This window comes from Suillus subaureus (genome assembly GCF_016647635.1).
Source record: "Suillus subaureus strain MN1 chromosome Unknown BJ212scaffold_34, whole genome shotgun sequence".
Classification (NCBI taxonomy): domain Eukaryota; kingdom Fungi; phylum Basidiomycota; class Agaricomycetes; order Boletales; family Suillaceae; genus Suillus; species Suillus subaureus.
In genome coordinates, this window is record NW_024538590.1 from 26,553 (window position 1) to 41,241 (window position 14,689).

At 49.4% G+C, this 14,689-nt stretch overlaps 6 protein-coding genes across 6 annotated transcripts; 3 read left to right on the top strand and 3 right to left on the bottom strand.

Annotated features, from left to right (window-relative positions):
- Positions 1-126: 126 nt before the first annotated feature.
- On the top strand, positions 127-882 carry BJ212DRAFT_1484419 (ribonuclease E inhibitor RraA/Dimethylmenaquinone methyltransferase; the record flags this gene model as incomplete). Its single annotated transcript, XM_041340791.1, has 1 exon — positions 127-882. One exon carries the CDS (start codon positions 127-129, stop codon positions 880-882), a length of 756 nt encoding a protein of 251 aa, XP_041189122.1.
- Positions 883-1,073: 191 nt separating this feature from the next.
- Positions 1,074-4,889, bottom strand: BJ212DRAFT_1302544 (uncharacterized protein; the record flags this gene model as incomplete). Its single annotated transcript, XM_041333284.1, has 8 exons — positions 1,074-1,165; positions 1,191-1,259; positions 1,317-2,668; positions 2,724-3,847; positions 3,901-4,001; positions 4,049-4,251; positions 4,305-4,568; positions 4,633-4,889. 8 exons carry the CDS (start codon positions 4,887-4,889, stop codon positions 1,074-1,076), a joined length of 3,462 nt encoding a protein of 1,153 aa, XP_041189123.1.
- Positions 4,890-5,074: 185 nt separating this feature from the next.
- Positions 5,075-7,326, top strand: BJ212DRAFT_1484421 (uncharacterized protein; the record flags this gene model as incomplete). The annotated part of the gene is made up of 6 exons (XM_041340792.1): positions 5,075-5,128; positions 5,178-5,239; positions 5,289-5,379; positions 5,431-6,952; positions 7,008-7,090; positions 7,150-7,326. 6 exons carry the CDS (start codon positions 5,075-5,077, stop codon positions 7,324-7,326), a joined length of 1,989 nt encoding a protein of 662 aa, XP_041189124.1.
- A 245-nt stretch (positions 7,327-7,571) lies between these two features.
- On the bottom strand, positions 7,572-9,606 carry BJ212DRAFT_1279646 (rab-GTPase-TBC domain-containing protein; the record flags this gene model as incomplete). Its single annotated transcript, XM_041331512.1, has 9 exons — positions 7,572-7,703; positions 7,752-7,847; positions 7,900-8,026; positions 8,070-8,256; positions 8,307-8,421; positions 8,475-8,669; positions 8,718-8,788; positions 8,842-9,018; positions 9,066-9,606. 9 exons carry the CDS (start codon positions 9,604-9,606, stop codon positions 7,572-7,574), a joined length of 1,641 nt encoding a protein of 546 aa, XP_041189125.1.
- Positions 9,607-9,662: 56 nt separating this feature from the next.
- Positions 9,663-10,958, top strand: BJ212DRAFT_602522 (uncharacterized protein). Its single transcript, XM_041343632.1, has 5 exons — positions 9,663-9,852; positions 9,929-10,153; positions 10,205-10,262; positions 10,309-10,579; positions 10,626-10,958. The coding sequence occupies exons 1-5, from the start codon at positions 9,761-9,763 to the stop codon at positions 10,688-10,690; spliced, it is 711 nt and encodes a 236-aa protein (XP_041189126.1). The 5' UTR covers positions 9,663-9,760; the 3' UTR covers positions 10,691-10,958.
- BJ212DRAFT_1448757 (uncharacterized protein) lies at positions 10,862-14,215 on the bottom strand (the record flags this gene model as incomplete). Its single annotated transcript, XM_041338588.1, has 11 exons — positions 10,862-10,977; positions 11,098-11,185; positions 11,241-11,731; positions 11,876-12,100; positions 12,156-12,699; positions 12,757-12,987; positions 13,049-13,299; positions 13,353-13,564; positions 13,623-13,776; positions 13,824-13,913; positions 13,972-14,215. 11 exons carry the CDS (start codon positions 14,213-14,215, stop codon positions 10,862-10,864), a joined length of 2,646 nt encoding a protein of 881 aa, XP_041189127.1.
- Positions 14,216-14,689: the final 474 nt, after the last annotated feature.

The following is a 14,689-nucleotide window of genomic DNA, read 5'->3' on the forward strand; positions in this document are numbered from 1 at the left end:
TGAAGTTACAATCCTTATATGTACGTATACTAACTGGTCTATAAAATATGCTAGCCAGGCACCTAGACCTACTGCTCTGCTTGATTCATGATTGCAAGGACCCGTCTGCTCGCCATCAGCTGTGCAATGTCGACGTCGACGCGCTCCTCCACATGCCCACTATCACAATTTTCCGCTTGTGAAATCTCAGATGCCCTCATAAAGCTCGGATCTCCAAACGGAGGACACATCCCAGACGTTCATATGCTCTCCCCAAGATCCCAAGTCAAGATCTGCGCACCAGCATACACTGTCCAAATGGTACTCGCATCAGACAAATCAGCCCCAAAGCTCTCCTCCCATTTCGTAGACACCGCAACCCCAGGTTCTGTAGTCATCGTCGACGCCCCACCTCGTTCAGTTTGTTCTACTCCCCGTTCTATGTCCGAGCTTTCACACTCATGTCTATCGCGCAGAAGCAAGAATGCCGTTTGGGGTGGTCTGATGACTGCAGGCGCTCAAGCTCGGGGAGCTGTCGGCGTTATTATCTCTGGACGTTGCAGAGACCTCGCTGAACATCGTGCAGCGGATTTCCCGGTCTTTGCGCGTGGTCATTCGACAGTCGGACAGTCCCCTTTCGTACGCCCGTCCGGTGTAAACGTCGCCCTCACCATTCATCCTAAAGACGCGGGCGACGGCCCAGATGCATTTGCCCCTGTCACAGTGACACCAGGGGACTGGATCGTTGCAGACGAAGACGGTGTCGTTTGCGTGCCAGTGGATATGGTAGACAAGGTCGTGGAGCTTGCTAAGAAGGGAAAAGAGATCGATGCTAAATGTATGGCTGATATTAAAGCTGGCAAGGGCATCCAGGCATCTTTCAAGGAGCACAGGGGGAAATAAAAACACTATTTAAACTCGCTGTCCTCGATACGCATTAATATACTGGATGTGCATACATACGTCATTTAACAGCAATCCTACATCAAGTAGTCAGACCGAGTTGTGTACTGTATAAGACTTGGTCCTCGACAATCTCAGTCAGATACTTTTTCTCGCAAAGTAAGAGTGTGCACATGTCATTTCTAGGATATTCATGCACGGAGGCCGGTTTTGAGAGAAATCGTGGTCTTGAAAGCGTGAAGAACGAAACGAACACTGTGGTGCAGAGCCCACAGAAGAGAAACTGTAAGGAAAAAGATCAGTCGCACATCCCATAGCGATTGAGATGGGCATACTCAGCAAAATAGGAAGCCAGAACAGGACGAGCATCCGGTCGCCTGAAAAGGGGCAGCAATCAGACTCATTGTCATTTAGAATACCGGGGCAACACTTACGCCCGTGCTGCGCTTTCTGTGCATCATTCACTGGCCTATAACCATACGACTCCACTTCTTGAGCTGGCACAGAAGCTGTAGCATAACCAACGCGCCTGCTTGGGCCTGCAAGACGCGCAGGGGACTCCTCAGCACGCGACGTACTAGCTACAGGCTCCTGCAGCTGCTCCTCATGCATCTCTCGTGGCGTATACATCGGAGGCGCTTCTTCAACAGGCACCGGACGGAGCGTCGCAGTGGCAATAGCGAGTGTCATCCATTTCTCCCAAGTCGCCTTCAGTTCCTGCGCCGCTCGTGCTGCTGGATGAGCAACATCCCTCACTTCCCCATCGACTTGATGTTCCTCCCGCTTGTCACCGAGGAACGGCCACCCCGTTATCGGGACGAAGATGGGGAACACCATGGGGATCTGCGGAAGAGCGCCCCAAAGGACAGCAGGCATCCCGGGAAGATGTGGAAGAGGAAGCTGAGGTATGTTTGGTATGATACCTTGAGGTTGCAGCTGCGCAAGCGTTCGCTGAATCATATCCACAAAAGACGCTGTCTGTTTCTCGTCCGTTGCATTAGCAGGTATCTTGGTATCTGTGTCTTTGCTGGGCAATTCCGGGGTTTGCTCCGCGTGGGATTCAGGACTTGTTTGCTCCGTCGTATCTTGTGTGCGCCGACGGAAAATATGCACCGGTCGGCGTTTAATGGTGACGACTTCTCCCTCGTCACTCTCTACGTCACCCCACTGACTCTCACCATCATCGTCGTCTTGGCTTTCTGTTTCGACACTAGGCGAGCGCCGCGGGGTGACGTCATCAAAGAAGCCTTCAGGTGCAATATCCTCTGGGATTTTCCCAAGTCCGTTCACAATCTCCAAGTCCGCTCCAGCCGCTACCAGCAACTCCAAACAAGGTTTGGATAGAGACAACACAGCAAAGTGAAGAGCTGTATAACCATTCCTATCACGTGCGTCCAGATCGATATCGTGTGCGATCAGGAATTTCGTGAGCTCCGCAAAGCCCAATAACGACGCGAGGTGCAAAAGTGTCTGCCCATCAGACGTAGAGTGTGAAACTGCGGAACTCATGGTGACAGTGGATTGGTTGTCAACGGATACATCTATCATAGAAAGGAACTTGACGATCGTGGTCTCGAAATTTTCTCCTTCGTCCGACCGGACGAAGAGCAGTGGTCGTATGTCGCGATAAGACGAGGATGCAACGACGTGCATCATGTCGTTGGCGTCTGAGGATGTTGAAGAGTCTTCGTTTCCTGCATTTCCGACGATACGGCGGGCGACGTTCTTCGCGTCTTCGATCTTGCCTGTCATTTTGAGTCCTACGACCTGTAGAGCCAGCTCCATCCTGGAAATGAAATACTTAAGCGAAAAAAAGGTAAAATGCTATCGGTGAGACGTACAGGGCCCTGTCTGACTCATCAGTGTATGTGAATAGAGAAGGGAGCGAGGGATCGTTCGTCTTCTCAAAGCCCTCGAACCACACAGCGACAATACCTGGGGAGGCTCGAGGGGGTAGGACACAGACCAAGGTGTTGTCGCTCCAACGCTGCGTAGAGCTTGCGGGGACGTCTCCAAAGACGCAATTGAGTTGAAGAACATGGTGGAAATTCTCACCAAGGACAGTCACTTCAATCCCGCCATGCGTAGGACCAGAAGCGGGTATAAGACGGTGAATTTTAGGGAGAGTAAGTGAGGCAACGAGGGGAGGTGATCCAGGGTTGAAGAAAAGGAATGGCGTCGGTTGTGGAACAAGTTGTGGGATGGGCTGCGATACAGGAGAAATGAGAGGCGATGATATGGAGCTTGATACTGGCGATATTACTGCATTTGAGACGAATGAATTAGCATGTGCGTCTTCTGGCTGTTGAAGCCCATTGATACCAAACATAGCTGCGGAAGGAATGGTGCCATTTTCAATTTGAGATAATGAGCAAGATGGCGTGGGCACTAGAAGGCGAGAGGGTGTAGGAGACCGGGAACTAGGCACTGTTGAAGGCTGAGACGTGAAGCTGGCCTCTCTCACAAATTTCACTGGGCCATTTCTACTAGTAGCGTCATATGGTTTTGCTCGCTTCTTTGGCTGGCCTTTCACGTTCACTGCCTTGCGTTTCGAGGGTGCACGCTTGCCTGCCAATTCCCCGCTCGGTATGATCTGGGACAGATCGACTTCGGTTTCAGTGAGGGGATTGAACACGGAATTCGACTTGGTCGTCGACTTATGGTCATCCGTAATCATAATCGGAGGAGTCGTTCCCGAACCGACGATGCGTCCAGTATGATCCATCATCGTGAAATGGATATGAAACCCGACCTTTTCGCGGTGATGTCTGCAGTAGCATGTAATGCGGACGGGTAGCACAACCGACCCTGTTTCGAAGTCAAGGACTTCGGGGCAGTTGAACTGAATGATACTAGTTGTGTCTTCCTTGTTGCCTCTCGGTCGTGCATTACCGTCCTCTGGGGTATCTGAGCCAGACCTGGCAGGTCTGACACGAGCTGCGATTTTCCTAGCCACGCGCTTTGCCTAAAAGGGAAAACAAAGTTAGCATGGAACTCTGATGATAGGGAGGTACCGACCTCTCGGTTTCTACAGCTTCCGCAGCTTAGCACGCGATTGTGTGGTGATGTAGCGCACGTCACAGTCGTGGTGAGGTGTAACATATCCAAGGGAGAAGGGTCTGATTATGGTGAGTTTGTGCAAAGGACAGAAAAGTATCCTCAGTACCTATTTTTCCTTCCCGACGGGTGCGCTTCTTGGTGAAAGTCCCTGGTGGAAGTTTTAGCCATTTCCACGAACCAACCCTATCGTATAAGTACGGTTCCCCTGACGATGAGCTAGCATGCGCCAAGTCCAACGTGACGCGCACTTGAGTCTCTACACGAGACTTTGTGCCGTGTTCAGGGATATTAGGGGTCAGGATAGGAAGGCTTCACAGATTAAAATATGAAAAACTGGATACTCGAACAAAAGACAGACGCACTTGTAGCAAGATTCTCGTGGAGGAAAAACGACTCGATGCTGAGCGATAGATGGATCCCTTTTGGGTGAACACACAGCAGGGGGAGGGATTACAGGTGAACAATGCATCTGCATATGGGAGGGAACAAGATAGTCGGACTCAGGTAAAGGAGCTTGCGCAGTAGATACACAGCTGTCGCCTGTCGGGTGGACTGCATCCGGTTTCAAACAATCTGGAATGACTTGAGGCAGAACAGGGGAAGATTCTGGTGCAGAACAGGCCGAGCTAAACCAGGGTATATGACACGTCAACGACAGCGATCGGACAAGAGAACCTTTTCAAGACATACTCTTCATAGGCATGCTCATCTATTAGGTCATCAAGTTGGAACATCCTCTCGCTGTCAGGTTTGTTCATGATGCCACGCATAGACTCATTGTCCCAAACGCCAATTTCGGAAAAGGTCTTCCTTGGACGAATTGAGTTATACCAGGCTGATAGGTTATGGTCATGGTGTAGGGTAACAGGATGATGACCGTCAGAAGATTCAGGTGTTGTTGGTGATGAAGAGCGAGAGTCCATGGCCATTCCAGTTGTCGTCGACATCACTGACGAGCGAAAAGCGTGTTCACGGAGCAGTCGCAGTATGGTTGATAGAAAGGGATAGCGTATCTTTGAGTTAAGCACTATGACCCCAACAACTCCGACAATCTGATTACCTAATATTTCACTTTGAACAGTAATAATTAATCTGAAGGGCCTTGGGTCAGTCTGTTCGTGCTTTGTCCACTATGAAGAGAGGCGCAGAGAGACAAATCAGCAAGGACGACGGCGACGACATAGAGGTATGATGATAATTTTTCCGTTGTCTTAACTCGTCATTGACTCGAGTAGGAAGTGGAAGACCCTGGCAAGGGTTTACAAAAGGCAGACGAGTCTGTCCTCGCAAAGCGACAGTGAGTGTCCAGTAGCTGTAGCGAGCGACGCTTATTCTGTAATACCCAGAATACGTGGTTTGCCTAAGCGAACCATGGCTTCAAATAAAGCTTTGTCTTTCGCCGGACTTCCCAGTGCACCTCTTTCACCCGCGGATTCGGTGAGTACTTAGTCAATGCCTTGCAAATCTTTCCAATAAAAGTCCATTCAGGAACCCCCCGCTTCTCCAAAATTCGGTGGTTTCTCAGGGTTTGGCTCAGGAGCTGGACCGAGTCCTTTCTCATTCGCCCCTCCAGCTGTCACTACATTCACAACCTCAAACGTTGCGCCCTCTGCGTCTGCTGCTACGAAGGGCTTTGCATCGGTTATACAAGCCGCTAGTACTGCCAATGCATCCCCAACTATTGTCAATGCATCCCCGAGTACTTCAAATGAAGATTACAACGCAGAACTGAACTATTACAAGTCTATTCGTGGTCTTAACGCCTCCTTTTTGACAGCGATCCAAAAAGCTGTAGACCAGGATCCCTTTATTGACATTGCAGGCCTTCTTGAGAGTTATAAGAATCTGCGGACTACCGTCCAAACAGATCATGATAACTCATCCAAAGCCACTAGCCAGAAGGCACCAGCTTCTGGCCCTCCTGTGCCTGAGAAGGCTGCACCTTCAACGACTGGATTTCCCGTACCAAAAGGCTTCTCTGGATTTGGTAGCTTTGGCTCCCCATCATTACATACTTCATCCACGAATGGAACAGATCAGAGCTCGGCACCCAAAAGTGCCTTCCCCTTCTCTACATCATCTTCCAGCACAAACGCGACTCCAACTTTTAGTCTGGGTGCCAAAATGAGTGAAGATACTCCTACAGCACCATCTCCCTTTGGCACTTCGGAAGCTCCGAAATCGGCTTTTTCATTTGGGACTAAATCCGATGATCCCAGCTCGTCAAGTCCGAGTCCGTTTTCATTCGCTCCGCCAGCCGCACCTGCACCCAGCAAAGACAAAGACGATTCAAAATCCTCCTCATCCGCATTTGGCTCAGGCGTTCCCAACTTCTTCGCGTCATCTAAGGCAGCATCATCCACGTTCTCCGACTTAAAGCCGACATCAGCATTCAACACTACGACGTCATTATTTGGTAACAGTACTGACTCAAAGACGCCCTCCTTCTTCACCCCAGGGTCCTCAGATCTATTCAACAAAGTATCTGCTAAAACCGATACAGGAAACGAAGAAATCAAAACCGGAAGCACCACTGGTCTATTTGGCAGCTCCTCCTTCACACCGCCTACCAACGCTTTCGCATCTGCTGCTACCGACAAACCCACCAGTGCTTTCGGTACTTTTGGCGGAGGCTCGCCACCGAAAGGAAATGGATTTACGTTTGGGAAGGCGGGAGGAGGGAGTATTGGCAATCCAGTAGGGTTTGGATTCGGAGTTGCGAAGCTTGCAGATGGGGCTTCTACGTCTTCATCGAGCGCCCCCACGGAATTCAGTTTTGGTGCTCCACCGACCAAATCTGTCTCTCCGTCAATGGACACCGCCAGTCGATCAGGGTCGCAACCTGTTGCCGGCGACGAGGGCACGCAAGACGATGCAAAGTTGCTGCCGACTAGCAATCACGATGATGAAGGCGAGGGTGAAGAAGATGAAGAGACGACGTATACTGTGAAGGCTAAAGTCTTCAAGCTTTCGAAGACTCCTGACAAGTCCGAGTGGAAGGACCTAGGGTGTTGGTCAGTATTCTTTATTTTGGTATCATCTACGGTCTTGCTGACTTTTGATAGGTATGTTCCGTTTGAAAAAACATAAAGAGACAGGCGCACGACGCGCACTGATGCGAAACAGTGCCACCGGGAGGATTATCATTGTCAGTCTCCACCATTTCGTATTCAACTCCACTTGCTTAATACCTATACGTGCCGTTAGAACTTCAGGTTGTTCGTGTCACTAACTCCAACACTGATGAAGACGATGATATCCTTTGTCGGACACGATGAAGGTGCTCCTGCATCGTTCCGAATTCGTGTGAAAACACCTGAGCAAGCTCAGGAGCTCAAGAATGCTTTGGATCGCGAGGTAGCAGCTGTCAAGGAGTCGAGTTGAGGGGTTGGTACTTTCATGTCTCTCATGTTGCTCATGTCTAATTTTACATACTGCCTCCTATACCTCCGCCTATACACTGCACATTTCCGTATTCTTTGCTCATAGCATCATCCAGCATAGTTGCATTTCTGAGAAGGGCTCTCCGAGTTGTTGAAGACCCGGGGAGCTTTGCTCTTTGCATCATAGATCGTACTTCAGACCATATCTTACACGTACGCTGCGCCGTTGGAGTATGGATAAGATAGCTATTTAGCATTAAAATGACTCTGAGCGTTGTGCCATATGGAATTGAGCACGAAAGCTTCGCTAAGAAGCATCTCAATCTCGTGGTCTCCCCAGTCCTGCGTCGGGAGGGATTGCAGGAACATGATGATACCCTAGCACACGTAAGATATGCAATCCTAAGAGGGCAAAGGTGGATGTACCTGGAAGTCCATTTGCCGGAGCTTTTCGCTCCACTTGACGAGAAATGCAGAACATACATAAAGGTGGAATTGAGAGAATGCATCCGCTCCTTCAGCCTGGGAGTATACGATTAATAACGGATATCCCACGAAGGTGTGGCCAACTCACCAGATACGTGTCCCACATACGGATCGTGTTTTTCACACTAATTTCTCGCATCAGAAGACAGTTCATCCAGCGGAAAGCGAACTGCATGAATTCAACATTTTGGGACTCGAGGTGTGTATACAGGGGGCTGCTCGATCATCAGCAGGCATTGCGTGCATGTAGAAAGGAACTTACCATCAATACGTGCAACAAGCTCAGCCATGCGCTTGACACTACGCTGAATGCCAGGTTGTGCTGAAATGTAGTTATCTTGAATGCCGTCTAACAAACGTGACAAGCACCAAAACGAGTCTGCCTCGACAGCACTGAGGACAGCCGTTGGTAGCAAAGAGGTATCAAATTCTTCGGGGTCCGAATCTGCAAGTAGTCTTAACGTTACACGTAGCCGTGAAATAATATTGTCATACCAATGTAGACGGAGAGAAAAACCTGGAAGAATGGGGTAACGAGGTCATTGATGCCTTGAACATATCCACTTGCTGGGTGTCGTATTGCCCAGACATAGAGAATTCTTTCGAGACTCTACTTGCGGCAGATATATTAACATCTGCTGGAATAACATCGTAACGGCTTACACGTTGAGTGGATGCCTGCATCCATAAACGTACACCAGGTCTCGTCCGTGGTACGTCGATCTCGATCTGATGCCATATTTGCTGGTCAAGCCCTTGGCGATCCCGAGCGAACGCGAGTTCGACCAGTGATGAGTATTCTCCTCTCTTTCGTGCAAGAGTGGAAGCTCGAAGATTTGATGGCAAGGGAAGGTAGCCCTAAGCATCGACATTAGAAGGTAATGAGATACGGGAAATATGACTCACGAGAAGAATCGGCCATACAACAGCTCTCAGGTCGTTTGGAGTACCCGCCCAAGCTAATTTACGGAGTTCGCCTAGTTATGAAACCTCAGGTGCATAATCAGTGAAAGCCCACAAGAGCGCGCACTAATATTGACATCATCTTTGCTAAGACAATCGATGAACTTAATTCGTCGGTTTGTGCGGATTGAGCTCTCCCGTAGGAGCTTCTCAGCATCACTCGACCGTGGGGAATAACCCATTCTATGATTAAATCTTGGTTCTGGTGGTGGTTGAGGAGAATGGAGGAACCTGTAAAATGGATCTAGATGTCTTATTAGATGTGGAAAGGAACTTAATAGAAGTCAATACCCTTCATGAGCTCGATAGCATCAGATTTGATGGAGCCTTGGTCTAGTTTAACTTTGGTGCCAGTGCCAGTAGTCTGCTCCATTTCTGGCTCTAAATCCCCTACGACCATGTCACTATCGACGTCTGCATCGCCATTTGGGTCAATATCTTTGGGTAACTTGGAACCTAAAGCGTCCTGTGAAGTACCAGATTTTCTAACCATTGTCCATCCACCCTTCGCAGGTTGAGCGGTATCGGTATTCGAAGGGTAGGAGCCTGGACTTGGTGCACTGAGATGAGTGTAGGAGAATGAGACATTGGATGAAGAAGAGTTGCTAGAGGCCCTAGGGACTGGTTTTGGTGCTGTTATCGGAGATGACTGGCGTCTATATGATGGAGAAGGAGGTAGCCGCCACGAATTCGAGATTGTGGACTGGCGGGGTGATTCAGAGTCTGATCCACTATCCCAAACATCGTCTTCTCCCCAGTCTGCGTTAGATCTTGCATTGAATGATGAGTGCAGGCCAACGTGTGGTCGTGTAGGCGGAGGCTTCGCCGCCATCGTTCAACGGCGAGCCAAGCTATTATCTACCCATTCGTGGTTAAACAGGTATTACATTTAAGTGGATTAGGTAATCAACGCATGTGCTAATAAATTCACTACGCGGTACTTGGCAGCTGCCGCCAGCGCTCTGCTCTTTTCTTCTGCAGTCGCAATGTCTTCAGAAGATAAAGATTTCAAAGGACGGTGTATGTACTGCAACACCGACGTCGGTCGTGATAAAGTCAAGACATGCGGTCGCTGCCGGTAAGTAGAACTCGCGGAGGAGCCGATCCTCACTGCCTACAATATTAATATTATTAGCTAATTCTGGCCATTGCAGACTGGTACGTTACTGCTCGAAGAAATGTCAGGTCGCATCGTGGAAAACCCACAAACTACGTTGCAACCCAAATTTACGCGAGAGCCTTGCAAGTGACCCTGCCAGCAACGCCCTAAATACAGCCCTTTCCAGGTGGATCAATAACTGGAGGGACGAACTGCATAACTGGGCGATATGGGCAATGGATCTTGCAAACAGTCCACCGGACCGACTTGCTACGCATTGGTCAGTTGATCATATGTGACCCTGTACAAGCAGCTAAATGCAGCGTCACAGCTTTGTGATCGAAATTGAGCGTCGACCGAATTCTCCGAGCGCTTCGCAGTTTTTCCGAGTGAGTACTCTCCGTCGATGTCCTCAGTACGTCTGAAATCCCACAGATGCATGGAGGAGGTGTCGAAACTCGAGCAAGTTTCATTGCACGCTTGGAAGAAATAAACGAGGCCAGCGAGGAGACCGTTGCATGTGTCAATGAGCGCCGAGGCACCGACACCGCTCAAATCATCATCCTCTGTGAAGATTTAATTCGATTCTTGTGGTTCTCTCTCCGAGATGGTGGTGCATCCTTGCGGAACCGTGACCCTGCTATGTCCAAGGCACTTGCTGAGAACTGGCAACAAGGCATGATTGATGCAATCGAAACCGGCCGCCGTGAGTGTAAGAACCTTGCGCTTGACTGGTTCTTACTGTGTTCCAGCCCGAGCATCCAAGGCTCATCTAGATAGAGCCGCTATCAAGGTCATAGGACCACCTCCCACATGAATTAATCATACCACACAGCTGCTCATGACGGGTGAGATGAGCAGTTCATTTCGAATACCACACTCCTACGGACATTCTCATACATTACATCATGTATCATAAAGGAACATATCGCTATCAGAAGAATAGGCAAAGCCCAAAGATGATTTGAGCAAAACAATCAAAAAGCAGTTATGCAGCAGCAGCGGCTCGCTTCAGGAAATCTTCCTCATCCCATCCATAGTATTCCTTCAACTTCTTACCGAATTCCTTGATCTTCACAGGATACAGAGTAGGATCCGGGTGAGCTATAAAAACGAAGATCAGAAAGGGTGTTAAATCAGCGAGGTTGTACATACGCTTGTGGAACGTGATGGACTGTGTAGAAAGTTCAGCATCATGGTAGAATTCCTGATATACTGAACAACATACCCGATCTTCATCGTTAGGCGGATCGAATCGCACAGACGACCCAGCGGTACTGGGATCATAAGAAAAGCCCATGTCACGCATAACCTGTAGACATGCATGAACATCCCCTCAGTCGATACCAATATTAAAAATGAAGCACCTTGAGAAAGTTCTCCCACTTCATTGCTCCCCGTCTCTCGTCGTCTCCAGCGCGAAGCAGCTGATGCATGTACCCAGTCGTCTTCTTACCCAATTTCGAAAACCACGTATGTTTGTTGTTCGCAGTATCCTTGTTTTCCTCTTTATCCTTGGCTTTGTCTTTGCCCTTGGTCAAAAACCCGCGGTTGAACATGGATGCATGATCAGGACGAGATTTGATCTTCTCTTTCTGAGGGATCTCCTGCAGGAAAGAATGGCCAGAATGAGCCGTGGTCTGTTCTGTCAGCGGCAATGAAGCAGTCGACATGTTGTTGAGAAGGGTTGTCGCCGAGCTGTTCAAGCTGGCCCTCCTAACAGGGTTTGCCTTTGAGGGGCTAGAGGGGGGAGACGCGACGCGCGCCGCAGATGTCACAGGAGACGCGGGGCATCTTCGGGGAGGACAGGCAGATCCGTGTCGGTCTTCTTCTTCTTTGGCTTCTTTTTCTTTTTCTTCTTGCTAGCAGAGGCATTGTCGGCGTCGTCCTCATCGTCGACTTCTTCGACCGTTGTGCGAGTATCTTTAGGCTGTGCAGAAGAGGTTCCTGCATAGGACTAAATCAGGTCTGGATGAACGGGAAATTATTGACGAACACAAACCAGTAGCATGTGGCGGATTGGCCCCGAGGGCCTTGGGCACTCGTTTCTTCCGAGGAGTCGGAAGGGGTCGCAGTGGAGGTAGCTCATCCTCTGGAATACCGGACAAATCGATCTTAAGGGCTGGAGCTGGCTTGGGCTTTGGGGCAGCCTTGGCAGTGAAAATGCCCTTGCGAGGTTCACCGCGCTTCTCAGAACTGAGCTTCGCGCTCGATGAGAACATACGTCCTGTGTTCCGCAACCATTGTAAGTGGATGATAACCATAAGAGCTGTTAACTCGACCTCTTAATGAACCAAGGAGCTTTAAGAACGGATTGCCCTTCCTCTCCTCAGCTATCGCTTCGAACTCGGGCACTTCAGTCTTCGCATCGAAAAATTCGGGGATGGCCATCGCCGTGTCCATAGCCTCTCGCAACATATTGCGATATTGCTCGTCTTCGTCGGAATCGTATTCAGATTCTGTCCCGTACTCATCGCTGTCGTCGTCATCATCCCCAAAGTTCTGGTCAGAGTCGATCATATCGTCGTCACTTTCGTCAGAAGAGTCGGAGACGGACTGGAGCTCAGGCATGGAGCCATCACTCTCGTCGTCTCCACGACCGTCGGTAATGGCAAGCATCTTCTTCGATGGTCGTTTGTGTCCACCGCCTTTCTTTCCGCCTTTGCTCTTGACTGGGATCAAACCCAAATTACCCCCATCGTCTGAATCTGAATCGTGACCTGCAAGGTGAGGGACATAGAATGCACTCCATTGAGGTGTACGGCGGAGAGCTTCGTCGAGCTGCCAAAGAGTATCTATGGACATGTTGGAAACGCTGTTGTAATTCTGAATTTTATAATGTCAGGGCAACGGGATTGATGAGAAATTTACTGCAAAACGTACCACATCGACGTGTTTCCACATGTCTTTGAGGACTGCCCGGTCTTCAGTGCGGCTGAGCGGGAAAACGAGGTCCTTGAAATTGGCGTAGTTATTCGATGCTTGCTGGGAAAATATCTGCGCATCAAGCCATTGCTCATACTGCTCGGGCATCTTGCGAGGTGTCTGCTTCATCTTTTCACCCTGCGGTCCTAACAAAGGACTATCAAGAAGCTCCTGGAGTTCTAACACAACCTACGGATGCCGATGGTCAGCTAGGGAGACCTCATGGAAGACCTGCAGCTCTACGACATACAGATAATTCGCCGACGGCATCCCACATGGTCTGGGGAAAACGTTTCGCTTCTCTTGGGGACTCATCAACTGCATCGTGCAGGATGTGGTATAGAATCCTCTTTGGATAGGGTTGCTTAGGGAAGCATAGCTCAATGATGATAGAGTCTAAGAATGACTTGCATGCATCCTTGAGACCAGCCCAGTCAAAGGCTATCTCGGGTTCACCTGGATCGGTGTTCTCAACCGCCTTGAAGTAACGAGCATAATGTGCTGTCGCATAGTTAGAGGGTGTGATGCACAAACTTGACAAGATATTGCCGTACGCGTAGTGGTGGCAAGCACAGAGAATTTCTTTTGACCAAGATCAACTAGGTTAGAGACCAAATCACAAACAATAAGATAACGCGATAATAAACCCTGATCCTTTTGCAGCTGGATGTGAGCCGTTGCGTCATCGAGGCCTGACTTCTCAAGCGCTCGCAAAGAGCTGAGGACTATCTTCCATGCTGAAGCGACCATGTACGTATTGTGAATCCTACATAGCCGACATATGATGATCAAGCCGTTTAAAAATGGAGCATTGAACGACGTACCTGATTGCGATGATGGACGCCACATAGGAGGGATCTGATCGCACCTCCCTGCCATTCTTCGTCGTTCCATATGGTGTACGAGCGTTGAGTTCCTCGGTGATCTTACGGTGGAAAGATTCCGGGTCTTGTAGATTAGTGATATCATCCAAGTATGCTAGACCACATGAGACGAAGGTATGGCTTGTGCATGCGATCACGTACAATTGAACTGAGAGTCTGCGATCTTGATACATTTTGCCAGTTTCAGAGGTGACATTACAGCAGTTCGTGCATGCTCATTGACAAGGTCCTCTGCCATCGTACCTCGAATGAGCCGATCGGGTGCTAATCGACAAGATGGACGACTTGCCTGCAAGCAAATCAAGTTTTTCCCTACCGCTCATCTTACTTGAAAGCATAACCTCCCCGGTGCCTCTTGCTCCAAATTTACCATTTCGTAAGACCAGGGCTCGAGAAGTGGTAGGTTTGAGACCATTTTCATCTCGTTTGCCTCCATGTTTTGAGGCTTGGACATGTTGTGGCCCTACTGGCACGAGGTCTCTTGAGGTAGAAAGAACAGGTGGCACTTTCGCAGGTTTTTTCTTGGACGCCATGGACGATAGGTGCTAAGGGCGCTCTGCTAGATCGTGAGAATCCCTGCTTTGTCTTTGTTGACAGTAGCGCGACGTTGAAGTGGCTCTACTCGCATTAACAGCCCATGTACTAGTACAGTAAACACCAGTACTAGTATTCAAGCAATCGTCGGCGACAAACCTCCTGATAATGATCTTCGGGGACGGTATCCTCTTGCTCACGGTCCAAAATACTTGACTCTCACGGATTCATTCAAGAAGCACAGCTAAAGCCTATCGTCACGAATAGGTAAGTGATCATGATGGTGGCGGGCGCCGTGCACCAATAGAACTTTGTTTATATCGTTGATCTGTGTTTTCCATGTTTGTCTCATGACAACTAGGGCACTCTAGCTCTATAACCGCCTTCAGGTAAGTACCTACCGTGACCGGGTTGAAGTCATCCTAAAGATAGTTTGACCCTGGATACTGCCTCTGGCCGCTCAACACGGCAAT